Consider the following 20,759-nt stretch of genomic DNA (forward strand, 5'->3'; position numbering starts at 1 on the left):
CGCTTCCATCTACTCAAATCGGGTCCGTTTCAAAGCAGATCTTTTTCTAACCTGAGCAGATACCTAAATCTGAGCAGACACGTTGACGCAAGAGCTTTTGGTCAGGAGTCAGATTTTTTGGCACCAACTTCGCACAGACTTTTGTCATGTGTATTTTCTCGTCTAAAATTTTTCTAACCGTTTCTTTATCGGCGTTTGCAGTCTCGGCAATAATCCGAATGCTCATTCGATGATCTGCACGCACAATTTTGTTGATTTTAGTCACTGTTTCCGGAGTTAAAACAGTCACGGGTCCACCTGGGCGCTGGTCATCTTCAGTGCTCTCTCGGCCATCACTAAAGCGCTTATACCACTCAAAAACACGCGCACGAGATAGAGAATTGTCTCCATAGGCCTCTTGCAACAATTTATAACACTCAGTCGGAGTTTTTTTCAGTTTAACCAGAAAACACGTTTGTTTAAAACCACTACTGCACAAATACTAAAATAGTTTGGTACAATTTAAGATTTAAAATGAATACATTTTCGTATTCGTTTTTTTGCCAGTGACTTGCGATTGCGGGAGTGTCATCCTTATGATGATCGCGACCCTTTTAGAAGAAGAATATTTAGAACAAAAATTGTTTCCTTGGTACCAAGGGCATTTCTACAACCGAACTCTAAATCGTCTAAATAATTTTCGAATTTGTCTATTATTCTAGCTTGTATGACGTGGAAAAAAACTGTTTAGGGGGAAAAATGTCGGATGGAATGTTTTTAGGGGTATTTTTAGGGACTTTTATACCTTCAAATACCTATATGTAACGTTGTAACAAGTAATTTAGTACGATTAATGAACCACTCGTATTGTAGGCGAACCAATCACAACGACTATCGATTTTGAGCAAAAAAATTATTTCTACGCGTGTATTTATTCAATATTAAGATAACTCGTTGTGTCAAAAACCTCTTAACATCCAACGCAGCTGTTCCGGTGTGGAAGAAAAAACACCATCTCTATTCATTAAGTGAGTCTACAACAAAAGCTAACGGGCAGACACTTGATAAATTACCAGAATGAGAAGGCATTTTCAACTGCAATCATAACCAATAAGGAAAATAAACAAGTCATATTGTTTGTTTATAATTAAATTACTTTTATCTAATAATAATACCACCATTGTTTTCCGAGATTTAACGTGTAATTGAGATGGATAATACCCACATAACACGTCGGTATATCCTAAGTGTTATTTCTTCCACTTGATATTTTAATAAAATATACGAGGGTTGCCCAGTACCGGTCTAACCAATAAACAAGACATTTTTCAATCCATAGTCATTTTTTTTTTACAACTCAGTCTCTTTTTCAATTTATACACTTGCTCTAACGTAAGTAAAAAATAAACTACGAGGTGTGGCTATTAAGTAACGACACTAGCGTTGCTACAGAAAAAATTACGCGTGCGCAAATGGTAAGCGTCACTCAGATGTTTAGTCTGAAGCCTACTCTACCGAATGCGTTGTCTGTAGACAAACCAGTGTAGCCGTTGAATTCTGTTTTCTTATTTTGCCGTAAAAATAATCGTCGTGATAATAAATCAACGGTTTTTTATTAAATTTCACATGAAATTATTTAAGCAAGTTTATGGCAATGCATGTTTGTTGCGTCCACATATTTTTTTAAGAATTTAAGCGTTTTCACGATGGCCGAGAAGATGTTGGATACCTTCGGGTTGTTCTTTCTCGGTCAAATTTTATATGAAAATGTTGATGTGCAAAACTAGTGTCTAAAACCCTCACATTTTACCAACAAGAAGCTCGCAAATCCAACATCCTAGTGCTAGATTTTGCATCGTAGTACTTCTACCTTTAACTTAAGGTCAAATTTGCATTGAAAGGAACAAGATTTGAGTCTTTTGAAGCTACGAAAGGAGAAGCGGCGCGCGTCCTGAAGGAACTGGCATAAAAAGTGTTCCGATTAATGGAAGCTTCGCATGGAGGAATATAAGGGGTGTATATTGATGTTGGTAATAAATAAATATACACAATTTTATATCATACGACCACCACATTCAAAACCAACCAATTATTACACCGTTCTGAAAAGATTCAACAAGATCGAAACCGGATTATACCTTTGCTATTGCGAGATATCTTATTTGTGTTGATGGAAATTCCAAGTGTCATCTTTAGGGAAATCACGATAAAATATTAAAGACCAATAAAGCAATGATGATATGTATTTGATCATTGTCCGATTCAAGGTAGCCAGAAACATTTTTTTTTGGTTCTGATATATTTAAGACGTACGTGCATACAGGATATAATAATCTACTCAGTATCCTTCAAATATAAATAATTATAACCTCCAAAAATCTCTTTCTGCTTGTTTCCTTAGACATGAGAGTCGTGATTTCTCTTCCCTATGGTATAACGATACATAAAGGGGCTGGTGACTTGTTAGATTTGATCAAATCATCTCATAGGTGATCGGCCTCTATTTTTTTTTCCTTGTACTCCTCCTATATATATTTCAAACAAACTAAGTAACTTCTAAGTTTGTAAATTTATGCATAAATGATTGACATTTTCGTAGTTTCAGTATATCATCAAAATACAATTGCGTATATGTTAAAACCGATTTCCATAGGATACAATTGACCGTTGTATCGGCTTCTTAAAGATAATATATTCCATGTTTGTGATTAAGATTATTACATACTGTTCTGTATCGCCCGCGTAGATACTTGACAGGATAAGATACGCGCCTTGTGGTATTTCAAAGATTTATTAAGTACAGTAGCTGAGATGGCATCGCCCTACGGATACCCTAACTGGAAACAGAACCGGATTAGGATTTGTATTTATATCATTGTATTCAAACATTTCATACAAGAATACATTTCGATATATATATATATCAGGATTGGTCAGTGAATCGTGTCCCGTGTACATGTGATACGGCTCTCAACCTGGCAACTATTCACTCGATTTGACAACACTGAACTAGATTTTGTTTATGGAGAAACTTTAAGATTGAGGTTATTGGTCTAAGAAATGTGAAGGGTACTACGGAGCTCAATTAAATGTGACGGTTCTATTTATTCTTCTTTTGCTGGTAATCTGACTTTTTGTGCTTCCATCTTTCGATAAATTTCTGTCATATTTACCACGTCGTCTGCATATTGTAAATTTATAGGTTATCCTAGCATCCCTAGTGGGCTTGGACAATATCCCTTTTTCCACCATAAAGCCTTCTGATCTTAGTCTATTCAATTTTACTTTCTGTTATTTCGATTTTGTTAAATACCTTTCACACGTTGGGTCTATGGATTGAGTCGAATGCTGCTCTCAGATCTATGTACGTTGAGTGCTGTGTTTGCTCCTTGTGGATAGGAACTAGCAGATTCTCCTCCAATTCTTATGGTATTGTTTCTGCCCTCCACGCATCCTTCATCATCTCTAATATCCATGTTTTGCATTCTTCTTTCAGATATTTAACTATTTCTGGATCTATCTTATCTGGTACGTTCGTCTGTTGATTTTGATTTTCCGTATTGCCTCTTCGACTTTTTCATAGTTGATTTTTTTCATATTTGTATTTTCTTCTTCTTCATCGTCTGTCCGTATATTTGGTCTGCTTCTTTCTTGAATTTCTTCGAGTAAGTAATCAATATTTCTTTACATTTTGATCTCTATGTATTTAATTTCTTTAATCTCTTTCTTATGTTTTATTATCATATTCATTGTTTAGCTCTTCATCTTTTCTTCATCTCCTTATTTTTCATGTACTTTTCGCCGTGTTGATCTTTTTTGTGTATATTTTCTCCTTGCTTGTTTTTCTTCTTAACTACTTCTTGTATTTCGTTTTTCCTCCATCTAGTCCTCTTGTTTCGTTATCCTTCTATCCTATATGTTTTCTGCTGTCTCATATAATATATTTCTATCTTCTAAATTCTCAAATACTTGTAATTGTGTTTAAATTTTAGAGCAAGTGAAACTTTTTAGTAAAAACTGTTTTTGTACGTGAACAAGTAGATAATTTTTTAATGTCCCCGTATATATTTCACGTTTCTAATCAGATTTTAGGTCACGTTATAAAGCATTATTTACTTCCGTATCAAATCTATTCAACATACACGTCCACAAATACATTAAATCCTCACCAAGTGGAATAAGCTTCAATTTGAATATTACCATTATGTATCGGTTGGTTGAGAAATTCAAACTTGTTTCCATCAACGAAATCTCTTCAGTGTGAAAAGGGGGGAATTTAATCTTCTCGATATAGAATGTGAACGATCTTCCCGCCAAAATCCTATTAAACCAACAAAAACTTTGTAAATGGAAATTTCGAACTAGTAGTAAACCACTTTTTTATAATCAGATTGATTTCTCAAAATTACTTCATAGTAGTAGAGTTTTAAATCTCGTTAAATTCTTGATTACATCAAATTTTTATATTGGAAACAAACCAGTTTTTATTACTTCCACTATTTGTAAATAATATTAAAAACGATTTGTCCGTAACTTCAAGGTTAGTTTGACAATGAATTTCGGCAAAATTTTTGTTCAGCGAGCATCTTCTTGATGTTTGAGAACAGGAAACACACGCTGAGGGCCAGATCTTCAAAATATGGTGAATATGGAAGCGATTTGCATCCCAATTAAACAAATTTCTTCATCATTTACATTGGATTGTCTTTTCTCAAAATTTTATAATTCATAAACTATTATAAGACAAAATTAAACGCTAAATCGACGGACTATTCGCCATGGAAGGCAACTAGAAGACTTAATCCAATCAAATAATCCTCCTATTGAAAACGAAATTAACGTCTGAGTAACAACTGATAAAGAAAAAGCCAAAATATTTTCTAAACACCTAAGTAATGTATTTAAACCCTATATCTCAGAAATATTTGCTGAAGAAGAAGATAAAATTGCTCTAACCCCTGGATGTACCTTTCAACTCGATCTTCATTACCAAAAAGTTACAATAACTACTACAATAACTACAATAAGTAGTACATTTACTTTAATATTTAGGTTCGGCCTTCTGTCTCTAAAATTGATTCAATGTTCAGCAGATCTTCAGCCGCCCTTGCTCACCGAGCCTCCGCCGTGTTTTACAGCCGGAATTACACATCCTAATATCCCTTCTATTAGACCCAAAAACCTCCAGACAGACAGGTTTCTTCATTACCACCCTTCCAAACAGGCCAGCTTATTCTCATTGTAGAAGTACTCAAAGCACCGAGGAATCCCGATTATGCTGAAAGATACATTTTCTGTGGATCAGGCGCTGGCCAGAATGTACTAGATTTTCCCTTCCCTTCAATTTATACCAAGTCTCTAGTCACCATTAATTGTCACCCTTCCAGAAAGAAAAGCTTCCCTCAATCTTCTTTTTGATCAAGTACTCAAAGGCAGATTACCGGATTCATTGGTCTGAGCTGCTTTTTTTTCTGGTCCCGTGAGTCGTGGATCACGTTGGTTGCGGTTTGTCGAGGCTACCCTGAACGTTTTTTATCGCCAAAACTCCTGGTAGATGCATATGCCTATGAAGACATGCGATTATGCACGTGCCTCAACCTTGGTGATGGGCGTTTTCTATCGTTAAAGCTCCTGGCGGACGAATATTTGCGACCAAAGCAAACTGGGACTAAACTACAATCATAAACACGGAATAAATAATTCCCTGTCCTTATGAAGTAAACAAATAAAAGGACACTATTATTTTTAATGTAATTAATGGATTATGGGGTGATTTTTCAATAAAAAAGTTATCGGAAGGAACCAGAACAGTAGAACGTGGCGGATTTTGCAACAAAATGTGAATAGTGAGCTCGTAAGGTTAAATATTAATTACGTGGATTAAACTTATATGTTAAGACTATAAATTTTACTCAACTGAAATAATCTAGGTTTAAACAATTAGGTGATTGCTCTATATTTTGAACAATTGTGACAAACAGGAAGTACGTTCCGTTTATTGCTTTTATTCGATTGTATATTGCAATGTTATTCACCCTGAACATATGGTAACTGATATACAGTCTGGTAATGTAATTAGACATCAATTTCGAATTATGACGACGTTTGGTGGTTTGTAATAGGAAAAAAATGTTTTGGTTTGTACTAAAATGAATATTTTGAGAAAAAATATGGCGGGAAGAGGCGTTTATAACAATTAAAAGTACTCGTAGTTTCTCGATGTATTGTAGAAATTGATAATTGTTGAGAAAAATAAATATTTCATTCACACAATATTTCACATGAATCTTTTGTAAGATAATACTTTTTCTTTTCAGTTCTAGATTATTTCACGCATTCTAAACCCGAATATTTTCAAATTATACAACTTTGTAGCACACAGAATGAATTTTTTGTGAACCATAACTTCCATTATACTTAATTGTTCAAAAAACAAAATTCCAAATTGTTTTATAAACATCTAACAATTATTTTCAAAACCCATTGTCTACTTCTGTTTTTTAATGATACTTATTTAGGAAAGAAAAAAATTAGTTCCATGTTTGTTGTTTACTTTTTACTGAAACCACAATGAAAGTCTGGCTAATGGTCCGACAATATAACTTTGTGTTCGCCAAAATACAGATCCGGAACAACAGTATTGTATATTCGATTGAAGAATTTTTCATAATATAATATCATAGACATTACCGGTAAAAAGTTTTTTTCTTTTATATTTTCAAGCGCATGTTTATTATTTTTTAATTGTGAATTATTTCTTTGGTGTTTATGATTGTAGTTTAGTCCCAGTTAATCCTGTGAGACGCAAGAACGTGCTGTTATTTATACTTTTTGCAGCAAGACATCTTTTTTTTGAAGTTCGTATACTAGTTATTATATACTAGTATAAGTTAGATAAAACCAAGGAACTATCGGCTGAGGCTCATTCATAATGGCATGTCTTCATAGGCATATGCATCTACTAGAAGTTTTGGCGATAAAAAATGTTCAGGGCAGCCTCGAAAAACCGCAATCACTGAAGATAAACGTATTATACTGATAAGTAAACGTGACACACAACTCTTGGAACCAGAGAAAAAAGCAGCTCAGACCAATAAATGCAGTAATCTGCCTTTGAATACCTATAAAATAAAAAAAAGATTGAGAGCTTTCATTTTTGGAAGAGTCACAGTCAATGGTGATTAGAGACCTGGTATAAATTGAAGGTATTTTGAAGAAAGATTTTAGGAAAATCTAATACATTCTAGCAAGCGCCTGATCTACAGAAAAAGTATCTTCCAGCATAATCAGGATTCGTACGTATTGTATTGATAAGTAAACGTGATCCACAACTCTCCGGACCAGGGACAAAAACAGCTCAGTCCAATAAATTCAGTGTTCTGCTTTCGAGTACAGTAAACAGGAGGTTGAGAGAAGCTGGCCTAAATATAAATAAGAGGTTGCAGTGGGCTAAAGAGCATGAAAATTGGATGCATGAGATGTGGGACTAAGTTTTATGGAATGATGAGTCCAAGGTTTAGTTTTTGGGTGTAAGAGAACAGTGAGTGTGCACAGGTCAAAGAAAGAATGGATGTTTGATCCACGTATAACCCTGATTATAAAACACAGTGGAGTCTTGGTGATGGTTGAAGGGGTTTTGAAGAGAAGGCTATAACCAATATTGCAGGGAAATCTAGTTCATTCTGGCAAGCGCCTGATCCACAGAAAATTCATCTTCCAGCATGCAAAGGATATTTGAAATAATTGGAAAGGAGGAATGTACTGAAAGTAACGATTGAGTTGTTGTGGCACAAATTGGACAAGTCTTCCACTTCTTATCTTTGGAAAATCCTCAAAAACGAATAGAAACAAATAGACGACAATTTTTTGTCAAAATTGTTATCTGAGCGACGCGTATATATATTCAAAATTATAATTTTTTGTTCGGTTTCATGAAAATTCTCTACCTATAAAGTCACGTTACATTTTGGTAAGGTTTAATCAATGAGTAAAAACATTCCTGTGTTGGTACTTATTTTTTAGTCAAACCTCGTACACACCAACTGTTGTACATATTTAGTGTGTTCATAAACTGAAATAAAATTTATTAAAAAAATGTTAAATAAGTTTCTTCAAACAATTCAGGCCATCTGCATAAGTCGATTAGAATTGTTTACTCCAAAACATTTTCTTCTGATCAAAACGACCTGTATATACTTTGGTTTTTCTAATAATCTATTGAATTATAATAACAACAGTTAAACGGAATACTTTTATATTTGATATTTCCAAAATTACAGTCGTTTATTGTTAGAATGATAAAAATAATAATAAAAACTACTGTATGACATTAAAGTGAAATAAGTTGTTATAGAATTCTACTCATTACGAACCTGTATTAGCCTCGACTTGTACGCTTAACCTATGATTACTGATATTAAAAAAAATTTAAACACTACCTATGTATCTTACACGTGCTAGTGCTTCTTAAATTAAATTTCTGCGCTTCTTCTATTACATGAAAAATATATTACTACTTTTCCTTTGTTGTAAAATTGAAATAAAATAAATAATTTAAGATCTACTTGGAGTCAGAGACATTAATTAGACGACACACGCCGTAACTATCGATGTAACACATAAAGGACACCATAAAACAAATATTTATCTTTTAAACGACGGTTTTCAATTTTCAAGATGTCTTCTTACAAAATTTTGTTGCAATTTTTTGAAATCACCAATTTCTTACACGAAAAACATTTATGCGATGAAGATTCTGTGAAGAAATATCAATCCTCTGTTGACGCCAATGGATCAAATAACAAAAAAAGTGACCAAGAACAATTAAAATATCTTTAGCAACGAAAAGTCTGTAGGCTTGAGCTATAATTAAAAAATATGCAAGGATTTCTGCGGAAAAATAAATTTCAACTTTAATGCCTTGTATTTTATTCCATTCGAGCTAAATTCCATAAGATTAGATTCAGGTTTTGGAGATGTCGTAGCTTCATATTTCCGCTGTTAACCATAGAGCTGTAATTTGGCTTTGATAAAGGATAGTCTTTACTGGCTGTGTTGTATTCTATTCCATAATATCACATTAGAAACTATCGAGCTAAATTCCATCGGATTAGAATCAGGATTTGGAGATGTCGTAGCTTCATATCTAGGCTATTAACCATTTGAAACAATTGTAATTTGGCTTTGGTAAAGGATAGTTTTTACTTGGTTTGTAATCTGTTGTGCTCTATTATGGTCAAGTATTCTTGTACAACGGTGATTGCACTTGGTCTTCAGGAAGCTTGTGTAGCTGCGAAGTTCAATTTCCAACCGACACTTGATGTTTATATCGCAGATTCTTGAATGAAACATTACTAGGCAGTAAGCTGGATCATTGTGATTTCTCAAGAGAGTTCTTGTGAGTATTTAGGAGACTTCAGCATAGATGCTACTTCTGAAGCTACTGCTTCTAGTCTTGTTCAAATTCAAAGCCTTCCTATGATTTTTTTTAGTTATTGCCAAACGTATCTTGTATACTTTTTCTGTAACTATAAATACTCTGGACTGTAAACACTCTGGTTTCCCTTCAGGATTGGCGAACATACAGTGTGAAAAACTGTGTGTTCAAAATGCGAATACATTGTTTTAGTACTACAGCCAATAGTGATGCCAAAAACCTTGGAAGATACGTGGATTAATCAGCTTTATCAATTATTAGAATTACTTTTGTTTTATATACGAAAAAATCGCATCAATGGCATATAATTTGAAAAATAAATTGCTTGAAATAACCCAGAGAGTTTGAAATTACACTTGGAACGAGCCTAATCTAACCTAACTCAACCTTCAGGTTTAGGCAAATATTTACAGAATGACAGTCTATCGTTTTTTGTCCAGCTATAACTTATTGAAATAAGAAAAAATTTATTCAACTTTGTCAAGCTATAAACAATTTTCAAATATTTTAAGTCTTCAATGTTTTGTTTCAGTGCTGGGAAAACTGCGAATTGCTACAATCGAACTTCCAAGTTTGGGGGGCTATGTGCGAGGAAAAAGAAATATGTGTAAGTATTTTATTGATTTCAAAACGTCTCTGCGATAAAGTTTAATGCCTCCTTTTTTTTTGAAACAGTTTTGGAGAAGCTTGATAACTCCAGAACTTTCTTGATTTCTGTCGGGCAGTTAAGTGTCCCTTTGAGGTTAGTTTTCATATCAAATTGAGGGTGTGTAATAGAGTATTCACTAGAAACGTGGTTCAAATAGTGAGTTTTGTGTCTCCTACTTAAAAAATTTAGAGGCTGGTGTGAAATAGATAGGTGGATGTTATTTAATATCGCGCCAAGATTTTTGGATGAGGTTTTAGAGGTTAGTCTTCAGATCATTCTGAATTAGGATTTCAGGAAGATTCTTGGAAACTTCTTAGCCATGGTTATGTGCAGATTCGTTTCCAGTGATTCCAGTATGCGATGGAAGCTAGACCTTTATATTTTAAGAGCAATATCTAAATTCCAGAATATTTCTACGTGAATATATTTAATCAAAATACAACAAACCGTTCAAAATCAAGTTTATTTAGTTGTATGATTCGGTCGTTAAAAAAATAAAATATCTGTTTATATTTCGGAACGAGCTTGTTTATGTATACATCCGAATAAGTCGCTTAGTCACTCCGAATATTTAATTTGAATCGGAATGTTGTAAGTACCCACGTTGAAAATTCGTTACAGGTAAATTTAACAGAAATATAATACGTACATTGTATAAGCTTTGCGTATAATAGAGCATTCACACTCGATGTCTATAATGAGGAATTGTCGTATGATGAGATCTGTACATATTTGAATCATATTGATTTTATTCCATCGTTTTAATTATAGGCCAGTACGTGATTTGTAGTGGACGAAGTTAACTTGTCAATGGAATTGCTGGTACGTTCATAATAATTCATTTTCACGACTGTCTGTTGTTACAGTTAAGACTTGTGTGGTTCACTAAAACAATTTTACTTCCATTTGGTTTTTGGCCCAATCTTCTATAAACCAGAAGATGGGAAGGAAAGATAGACCTACTTTAAGAAAAGAAAACTGCTCTTCAATGTAATAAAATAAATATTTCAAAAAAGGAATATAAAACCAACAAAAAATATCGATGAAATATAAAGAAAACTTCAAATCTACACTATCGTTAATAGTTTTTGAAGCTCCCGCATCCAACACGCTCAGAATTTCTCTACCAAAAATTTCAATTTTCAAATAAAGACGTTTATTAACCTCAGAGTGCTCTAAAATAAATTATTGCACTTACATTCATAGCATTTCAAAAACCATCGGATTCTTCATTCAACATAAACAAATATTAAAATGAAAATCTTGTAATCAGGTTCAAATTTGATTTTGTACAAAAAAGAAGAGCAAATGGTCAATGTTGAGTAAATTATACATCCACAACTGGACCAATCACAATTAAATTAGTACTTGATTTCATTTGACAAATCGATTGAATCGATAACTGGAAAATCGATTACAAGATCGTTATATTTCATTTTAATAATGGAAAAGTCCATCATAAAAAATCAACAATTATACAAATATACAAAACATTTATTACACTACTGAGGATAAATTTGAGGTTAAGGACTTTTTCTATTTATCCTTATTGACTATTCGATTAGTATCGAAAGTAGCAAAGAAAAAGTAGTAAATGAAGTATAACAGCAAGTGAAGAGAATAAATAGAAAAAAGGGCATCAATAGAAAGCGTTGGTGGTTGAAAGAGACGTTTTGTACAAGGAAAAAATGAAAAAGCAACCAAATAGAGATGACTGTTGGTACTACAAACTTTGTGATGAAGATGAACAAAAAGATGCGGGGCTGTATACAGTTTGCTTCATCTATGTTCACAAAGAATGCACAGGTCTTGCCAGAAATGATAAAATTAAGTTTGTTCAGACTGTTCGTAATAATTTTAGGTTAGAGTTTGAAAAAATTCCCCTCTTCCCTTAAAGGAACCGAAAAATGTTTATTTTTGTTTTGAAAATCCTTTTTGAAATCTTTGTTGTTATTAGAGTTATATAATTTTGGTTTTATTTGCGTTTGAGTTGTTATAAAGATCGTTTTTTATCAATAAAAATAAAAAATGATTTGATTTCTATTAGAATTATCGATGAGCATAAAAACAATACACAAAAATCGATTTTTTCTGTGTTTTGGGGACCTTCTTTTATATTATATAAAATTTTGGAATATTCTTGATCGAAAATTCAGTATTTCTTCAACGAAACAATTGTCTATAGTTTAATTGTTCTTTGAATAGATTTCTCGTATCTGTAGGGAACAGTCCTAGAAGAGTAGATTTGTCTGCGGGAGACTTGTTCTCCTATATATGCATGCAATGGATCTTATTTGCTGAAGGCTATATAATCCTTGAATGATCTCTGTGTATGCCAGAAGCGTAACATTATAGGTTTATAAATGCGTTAATGGAACATTAAACTTTCAACTTCCAATTATTGATTGATATTTCGTCTTTTATAAACGTTAATCTAATAGGTCAGACGCTTTTACATGCTTTGGATTGTTATAAACATTGTTCAATACTCATAGTAGTTTCTTTGATAAATACTTTTTGCTAATCTGCACAACAAGTAAATATGCTAAACAATAAGAAATTGTATTATAGAAACGTGTGCTAATTAGCTCTGTAATGCTATTAAAACTTCAAAATCAACCCTTAGGGGATTATTTCATTACTCTAAGCGCTAAAACAAAAAGTTTTTAAAAATCTAAGAAGCAAACATACGAATAACCAAATAAAGCCACAAATGATTGTGCATTTTTTTCAATTGTAAAATATCGAGCCCTTAACTAATTCTGAAAGTGGAGTAGGTAGATAAAGGTCGTGCTTCTGCTGGAGCTACCTACCTCGTAGATCACAACAATTGACTTACCGTTTGAATATTGATTCAACCGTAACTATTTTTTTGACATTGACGTTTTATCAATGACATAATCAAAAGTTCTGATCCTTTTAAATTTGAATTTAACCCAAGAGGTTATGGGCCCAGATTTACGCCAACTGTTGGAGTTGAATACATGGACGTGCCTTAATCAAGTTTCTTTTTTGAACTGTTACTATTTGATCAGGAGCACGTTAGAATCATTTGATTTTAAGGCTTCTATTGAGAAGCAACTGGTCTCTGAACTGGGAAGCCTTAGAAAGGATCTTTATATACTTGAAGGTCTGTTGTACTGTGGAGGTGTAGCCTTGGAGTTAAAGTGCTTCAATGATACCGATTTTGCCAATTACTCTGAAACCCGACGCTCCAGATCTGGATTTGTTACTACTGTTGGTGGAGCTGCCGTTACATGGATGAGTCGCAAGCAACCAATCGTGGCATTGAGCACAACTGAAGCTTAATATGTGGCTGCAAGTGAAAGCGCGAAGGAAGTCGTGTGGCTGATTAGGTTGCTGAACTAAATAACAAGTCTGTCTCGGTTACCAACGTTACTTGTTGATAATCTTGAACCCATAGTTTCTTCACCGGACTAAGCACATAGAAGTGCGCTTCCACTTCATACGGAAAAAAGTCATTAATGAGCAAATCAAGCTGGAACACGTTTCAAGTCATCATCAACTTGCCGATATGTTCTCAACTAATAAGAAATCTATTGGATTCTTGTATTTGGGGCAAGGTGTTGGAGCTACCTACCTCGTACTTGGTCAAATACAACAACAATTGACTTTCAATTACATTGTCAAAAGCTGTAGTCCTTTGAATTTGAATTTAACCCAAAAGAACTTCGCGATCCTAGCGCGCTTACGATTTAGGCAAACGGATTCAAAGATGAATAAGAAGGGAAGATTCAACATTTTCAATCTTTTAAAGAAGTACCGGAAGTGAAATTGAGTAAATATATAACAGAAGTTTGAATATTCGATCAAATTGAGTCGCACCACTCGTACCCTAGGAAGGAAGGGTTTATCGGATATACGACTCAATAGGGACAGAAAAAACTGTTAATAGAGGTGGATAAGTTTTATTTTTTGGAAACTGATTATAGTGCAAAATGATACAACTTAAAGAGCTGAAACTTTGTTAACTTCAGCACGAGTACAGTTAAAACTAGAGATCAATGCATTGGAAATATTACTAGTGGTTATAAGTTTGATCTAAATAAGTCCAGATATTGTTTCTATGGAAATTGAAGATGAAAATTACACAAACAATAAGTATATGGGATAACATTATACATATACTCACAAGAATAATGTGGACGTATAAGAACCACAAATATAATAACTGGTCTTTAACTTTAACCTTATTGTATCCTTTTTCGTACTGCACTGGCGGAAGGCGTTCGAATGTGTGGAGTGTGAACGGAAATTCGATAGGGAAGTTTAAATATTGATAGTTAAGTTGTAAAATTGGATCTGTCTAAGTTAAGTTACTAATTCGCTTATTGAGAAATGTCTAAATGAAAATATGAAGCTTACATCTTTTGATCAATTAGATCTGAAGTATATTAATTGCTCAGATTTTGAACTAAGATTGTATATTCAGAGAAGATACGGATTTAACTTCATTGAAAAGTTTTCGTTGTATTTCGTTTCTAAACGAATTACAAATTTATTCGTACATGATTAATTATGTTTTACTTTGAGCGTTTCATGTTTTATTCTTTATAAACCTTTTGAAGAAAAGTAATGGTATAAAGTACCAAAAAATGAAAATGAAACACTGTCACGAAGTGAAACTGTCAACTGTCAACATTGAACTGACTAAAGTCACATTTAAGGAAGTTAAAGTTGTCTACTCCAGAGCGTTCCGAAAGTGTTTTGCAGTACGGAACTGTCAACTGTCACTTTCACTACATGTGACACTCAAAACGCAACTTTCGGTATGTAAATGAATACAGAACGAACAACCTTCAGATGGCGTCGTCTAAACATGTATTTTTATATGACTTAAACCGGATAGATGCAGAGATATAACCGAGGGGAAACTATTCCTTGATTTCAAAGGTTACGACAAAGCATATGAAAGCTATTTCGAAAGATATCTTCACGAAATGCTTCCTGTCATAGACAGTACTAAAATTTTTCTCGACCTCTTTTATAAACAGCCAGAGCTATATTAGGGGATGCAGTGGTTATTCGTCTTGATTTAATCATTATTTTATCAGAAATTCACTAAAAAAGTGCCCAATTATACCTAATTAACTAAGAATATATTCGTGAAAGTTAACTATCAAACTTCTTGTTTTTGGCCCAAATAAACACGGTTATACTTGTAAAATTAAGTTGTATTTATGTTGGTTAGAAAAGAATATACTTTTCTTTATTTTCCAAGCTCATAACATTTTTTTTGTTCCAGTTTCCGGGTTGTCAAGAAGCTTGTCGTTTCCACGCAATGGCGGCAGCTCGTTCGCATCAAACAGAACCCGTAATCCACACCAAAGGCGAAGGGGTTATTAGAGTAACGGGAGCTCTGGCGAGATGGCCGCGACCATCTTCAGTAGACGCCTCCACTCCTCTAGTTTACGTAGTAATGAGGAAAGCCCAAAACGGACCGTGGCGACAAATTATACAAACACTCGATCATACCACCCGAGTGCCTGTCAATTCGGATCGAGGAGACGCTATGCTTAGAGTTCTCGTCGTAGATCCCCAGGGATTAGTGACGATATACAGTCCCGATGAGGCTTACGTCCGCGAAAATAAGAAAAAGAAAAAAACTATTAATACAGAAATAAAAGCGACCACTAGCAGAACAACTCCAGAAACAGCTTGGATCCTTAGAGAAATATCCCTTATCCACCAGAAAGTTCTGGTTATCGGTGAAATCGCTTGGGAACCGAAAGCGAATCATGGTGTGTATTTGGTGACTTGGGAAGTGGACGGAGGAGGTTTGAAAGGAAATTTATTCACCGATTCGACCTGCGTGACCCTCTCTCTATGGCCCGACACGATTTATCATATCCAAGTGGAATTGGTGTCACGTATTCCCGGTGTAGAGAACATCAAATCTGAAATGATGGATTTGGATACAGGACGCGCGCAGAAAGTTTCAACAGACGAAACGGATCTTAATATCACCGACGAAGATGATACGAATTCGCCTTTGCTCTCGGTGTTGTTCAGTGCCGTGCGCGGTGAAAAAACAAAAAATAGGTACCATTATTTGGAAATTGTACTGGGAGGTTGTACGGGCGTCGTACTATTTTGTGTTGTGCTGGTGTTGATAGTCTACAGGAGTAAAAGGAGAAGAGGTATGGCGATGCACAACATCATCACAGGATCGACTTCCGTTAGAAGTAAAAAATTGGTTGAAGACTTTCCATTTTATAAAGGTGAGTTAATTATATACGTAAATTGTACAGATGTCTCTAAAATCAATCAAAGTAACAACTATCTTGAGCTACCAGACAGAGCTTCGTTTCGTGGGATTTCATATCCAAAACAAAAAATTTTCTTCAGAAAGCTTTTCCGCTTCTAAATTTTGATTTTTGTTTCATTAGTTGTTTCTCAGAATATTTGGGTGGCGATTTTCTTAACTACATTGTGTTCCTTTAGAAAGTTGCTTACATATTTCTTATCCATTTTGAATTTTCTGCTTAATTTTCGCAAACTGACTCCCAGTTTTGCGTGAGGCGCTTTAACCAAAACTTTTTTTTGGTATTTCTTGCTTTTCTTCGTGATCCTGACTTTTCCGATATTCTTATTCTTATAAAGTGTCTTTTACTTGCTTAACTGTCTTAAATTGTACTGATGTTTTGTCCCCACAGCCTTATTATAAAACTTTTATTCTATATTGAATATATTTATGAGACATTTGAAAACGATTAGTTTTCAATAAAAAATTTCCTTATTTCAGATCTACAGCCAATAGTAACAGTAATAGGCACTCCGGGGGTTCATCAAGGTGCCGAAATTCCCAAAGTTAGCTACGAATACCCACCGGTGACTTCTCCAACGAACCAAAGTGAAAAAACTGTGCAAGTGTGACATCTCTGTAAAAGATTTTAAAATTATCGATGCGCGAATGACTGGCTTATGTTCCTAAGACTGACTAAGGTGAGGTGAAAGGATTCGCGCGATGAACTGACTGATTAGCGAATACTTTTTTTTTTAAAACGCAATCTCAATGTATAAATTTGTGTGTATAAAAACTAGTCCAAATCAAAAAAAAGTTAAGATATTTTAAATGGAAATAAATCGATTTTGTATCCAGTTATTGTATTTAAAGCTTTAAAGTCTTGTAACTCTTGACGAAGATGATGGAAAAAAAACCTTAAAAGTACTGCCCAAGCAATATACTTATCCCAAAACAAAATTCATGGCTGAAGGCAGATCCGGAAGACTTCTTGTGGAAAGACTGTTCTCTGAGCTTTTAGCGCCCAAAATCTAGCGACTTCGAGTCCTTTTTTCCGATTGAGGTTTACGGTTGTTCTTTTACAATCGAATAAACTAAATACCATGAATTCGATTGATGAAATTTTAAAGACAAATTCTCAACTAAGTCAATCACCTGGTTGAGCAAAGCATATGGAGGTTTAATGAGCGCTTTTCATTCGACTCATTACTTCGAATGAATTTGAATGACAATCTTCATCATAAAGACATCAAGAGAATACGAGAAGACCCCTGCTGCTCTGATATAGCTTTTTCATAAAAAAATTTAGTCGTCGAAGGGATACAAAAAGTATATTCAGAATATCAGCCATCATGTTGGATGCAAGCGCTTAACTCTCCCCGGACTTATGTTTGAGTATAACTTGGGGAGAGCATGGTTAATGACAAATCTAGGGATGAATACCGTGTAGTCAGAAGAAAATCAGCCCGATAGAACGGCCTGACAGACTGCTATTAGTCTTTTATGAATATTTTTGTTACATGGATTTGATTGCAGTAACAAGAAATGAGGCTCTGAACAAAATAAAAACTGAACCATTATCATTATTTTGTCACGATGGAAAGAACTAAAAGAAATGTCAAAAAAAGTTTCCAATTTTTACAGGTTGAAGCTTTAAATGCAAGCTACTTGATGATTTTTTTTAATTCGATGTTGTAAATTATGCGGATATTTAAATTATGTTGACTGTGTTATTTTGTATTAATTATTTATTTAAACATTTTGCGGTATCGGTGAATTTACTAAAATTTATTCACTTTAATATACTTTCAAAAACACGTCAATCCGAGCATTTTATTGAGACTTATAGTACGGGAAGCAAAGTCAAAATTTAACCAGAAGTATTAGCTGAGAATTGGCACACACTTTTATGATTTGAAGCATTTTGAGAAAAAAAAATGTATACAGAAATTGGGATGACGAATAGTAAAAAAAACTGAGTTTGAAATGAGAAAATGCTTTTTTGTTATATTTCAAACACTTGAAGGAAAACTGTTCTTATAAAATGACAACTCAGTACTTCTAATGTAAAAAGTTGTGAGATCCATGAAATACCAAGTCGATTGATTTATTTAGGGACCTTCTGTCTTAAGTTATTACGAAATTAGCTAATCTAACAACATCTTATAGTGACCACATGTTGTTAGATTAGCTAATTTCGTAATAACTTGAGTAGGGACTGAATAAATCAACCGACTTGGTATTACATCACATTTTTGTTTTTGTTGGCATCTCATTTCTTTTTGTAGATAGACCTTTTTTCCTTTCCAATGCCCTAAACTTCTTAAATTTTCCGGTCGCTTCTTAGTCTATTGTATTCACAAATTGAGGATTCTTGCAGTTTAGTACCTTCCAAAGTCGACATTAATTAGATGTAACTCACGAAAATGCCACGTAAGCTTGACCGGATGTAAATACTGCGGAACCGATATCCATCAGCGCAACGGGACTTTAAAGTACTTAAAACGTATCAAAATATTTTAAAATTAACGTTCAAATCGACAGTAAATCGATGAGTAAGCCTTTCAGTCGTCAAACTAATATAGCAATCGAACTAATAAACGAAAATATCAAACTTATAGGTAAGATTTCGAGGCACATCCGAACAGTTGGTGTATCTACAAAACTGCAGAAGTTATAGGGAACTTCGCGGGGGCATTGCTGCCCTTTTTTGCGAATAATTAGCCCTGATGTGAGATTGCTTTCTTATTTTCCCGTTGCTGTTAGTTTAAAATCATCGCAAAGACAAACATCAAAGTATGTTGTGTTTCTGAAGCTCTCCGATTCATTTTCCAATCAAAGTTTTTTGGAAATTCCACCGTAGTACTGTTTTTTTTTATTAGATTTGAATAAGAAAGAGTATGGATCAGGAAAGGGTACCAAAATAATTGCATTCAACTTGTCTTCGGTTAATCTTTTGATATGAAAAAGAAAAACCTGGAATTTTAATAAAATAACAAAATTTTCACGCTTAGACCCTGAGGTTGGAATTGATACATTTAATTTTCATATTAAAAACGTATTAAAGATTATTTTCAACTATTATATTGATAATAATCAATCAAAATCTGTGTTTAGATTTACCGATACCACTAAAAACTATTTGAAATCCATTGTATTATATTTAATGTGTATATAATTTTTCAAAATAATTTTCTGGAATCTATTAGAAGTAACAGAAGTAAATTTATTGTGAATATTACAAAACATGTACTTGTCTTCATCAAAAAGTTCAGTCAATGTATAGATGTTGACAACTCTTACTTTAGCTTAATTTATTTAGGTTAGTATACCCGGTGTTTTGGTGATTCATGTCAAGTACAAATAATAAAAAGAAAACAACAATTTTGTGTAATGAAATCTTTGCCAATTAGTTCGTGAATGTTATTATTATGGGACTGTGGCAATCAAACACCAAAGCGTTCGTTATTTAACATAAACTAATTACTATGAGTTCGTCCTGCAGAGGAGTACTTCCTTTATCAGGAACAACTCCAAAAAACCTTCCTCCTATAACAAATTTACCTTATCTTACTTAAAAATTATCCAAAGAATTTTCTTTTTTAACTACGTGCCTCCTTTAAACTCACGAAATGAGTCTTGGTGAGTAGAGGCGGCTCCCAACGTCTACTACAAAATGTATGTGACTCTAGTAAATTTTATTTTGGCTATGTATCAAAACAAAATTTTGGCCAGTATAGGAGACGTTTTGATATTAGTTTTAACATAATTCCCGATGCATAACTCAGATTGAGGCTACTAAATTAGAGGTATCAGAATTCTCTGAAGAGATACAACAAGATTGAAACCATCAAAGATGTCGACATAGACAACAAATTATCAAAATTTTAAAGGAAAAAGATAAAATGATCCATTTTATTTGGAAAAAACTTGATATAATTCCAAAAACATCGGTATGTATTTAAATTTCATTTGTATATAGTTAATTGTATTATAATTATTATCTATTATATAAGTTATTTTTCTATTGACCATCGTCTTCATCAGATTTCGAAACTGAAAATGTAAATATTATTATTATAATGATCATCAGTGGACATATAATGTTTTATTTCTTCGTATTTTCGCCATACATCCACCACAAACCTTTCCTGATATCCTTTTTAAAATCCGAATCTAAAAAACCGACTTTTGATGATACAGATTCAGAAGCTGATACGAATAATTCTGAACTAGTTTGTATGTGAAAATCAGTTATCAAATTAGCAGTTTTTGTTTCCAAATGCGTTGAATTAAAAGCCGCGGTTCATAAGTACCGCCTCCATTCGATTTTATTTATTTCATCCATCAGATGCCCACGAAAGTCTGCTAAACGTACCATTCTGAATACTGAATACACTGTTCACACCACCACCACCCCAACACTTACA

General features: G+C 33.7%; 1 protein-coding gene across 1 annotated transcript in view; it reads left to right on the top strand.

The window, feature by feature from the left end:
- Positions 1-20,425, top strand: part of LOC130893242 (uncharacterized) — a 176,034-nt gene extending 155,609 nt beyond the window's left edge. Inside the window, exons 3-5 of the mRNA XM_057799169.1 lie at positions 9,948-10,022; positions 15,331-16,306; positions 16,831-20,425. Of these exons, the coding sequence (XP_057655152.1) occupies positions 9,948-10,022; positions 15,331-16,306; positions 16,831-16,961 (1,182 nt within the window). The 3' untranslated portion in view covers positions 16,962-20,425. The remainder of the gene's footprint in view (positions 1-9,947; positions 10,023-15,330; positions 16,307-16,830) is intronic.
- Positions 20,426-20,759: the final 334 nt, after the last annotated feature.

This window comes from Diorhabda carinulata, chromosome 4 (assembly GCF_026250575.1).
Source record: "Diorhabda carinulata isolate Delta chromosome 4, icDioCari1.1, whole genome shotgun sequence".
In the NCBI taxonomy this organism is placed as follows: Eukaryota; Metazoa; Arthropoda; class Insecta; order Coleoptera; family Chrysomelidae; genus Diorhabda; species Diorhabda carinulata.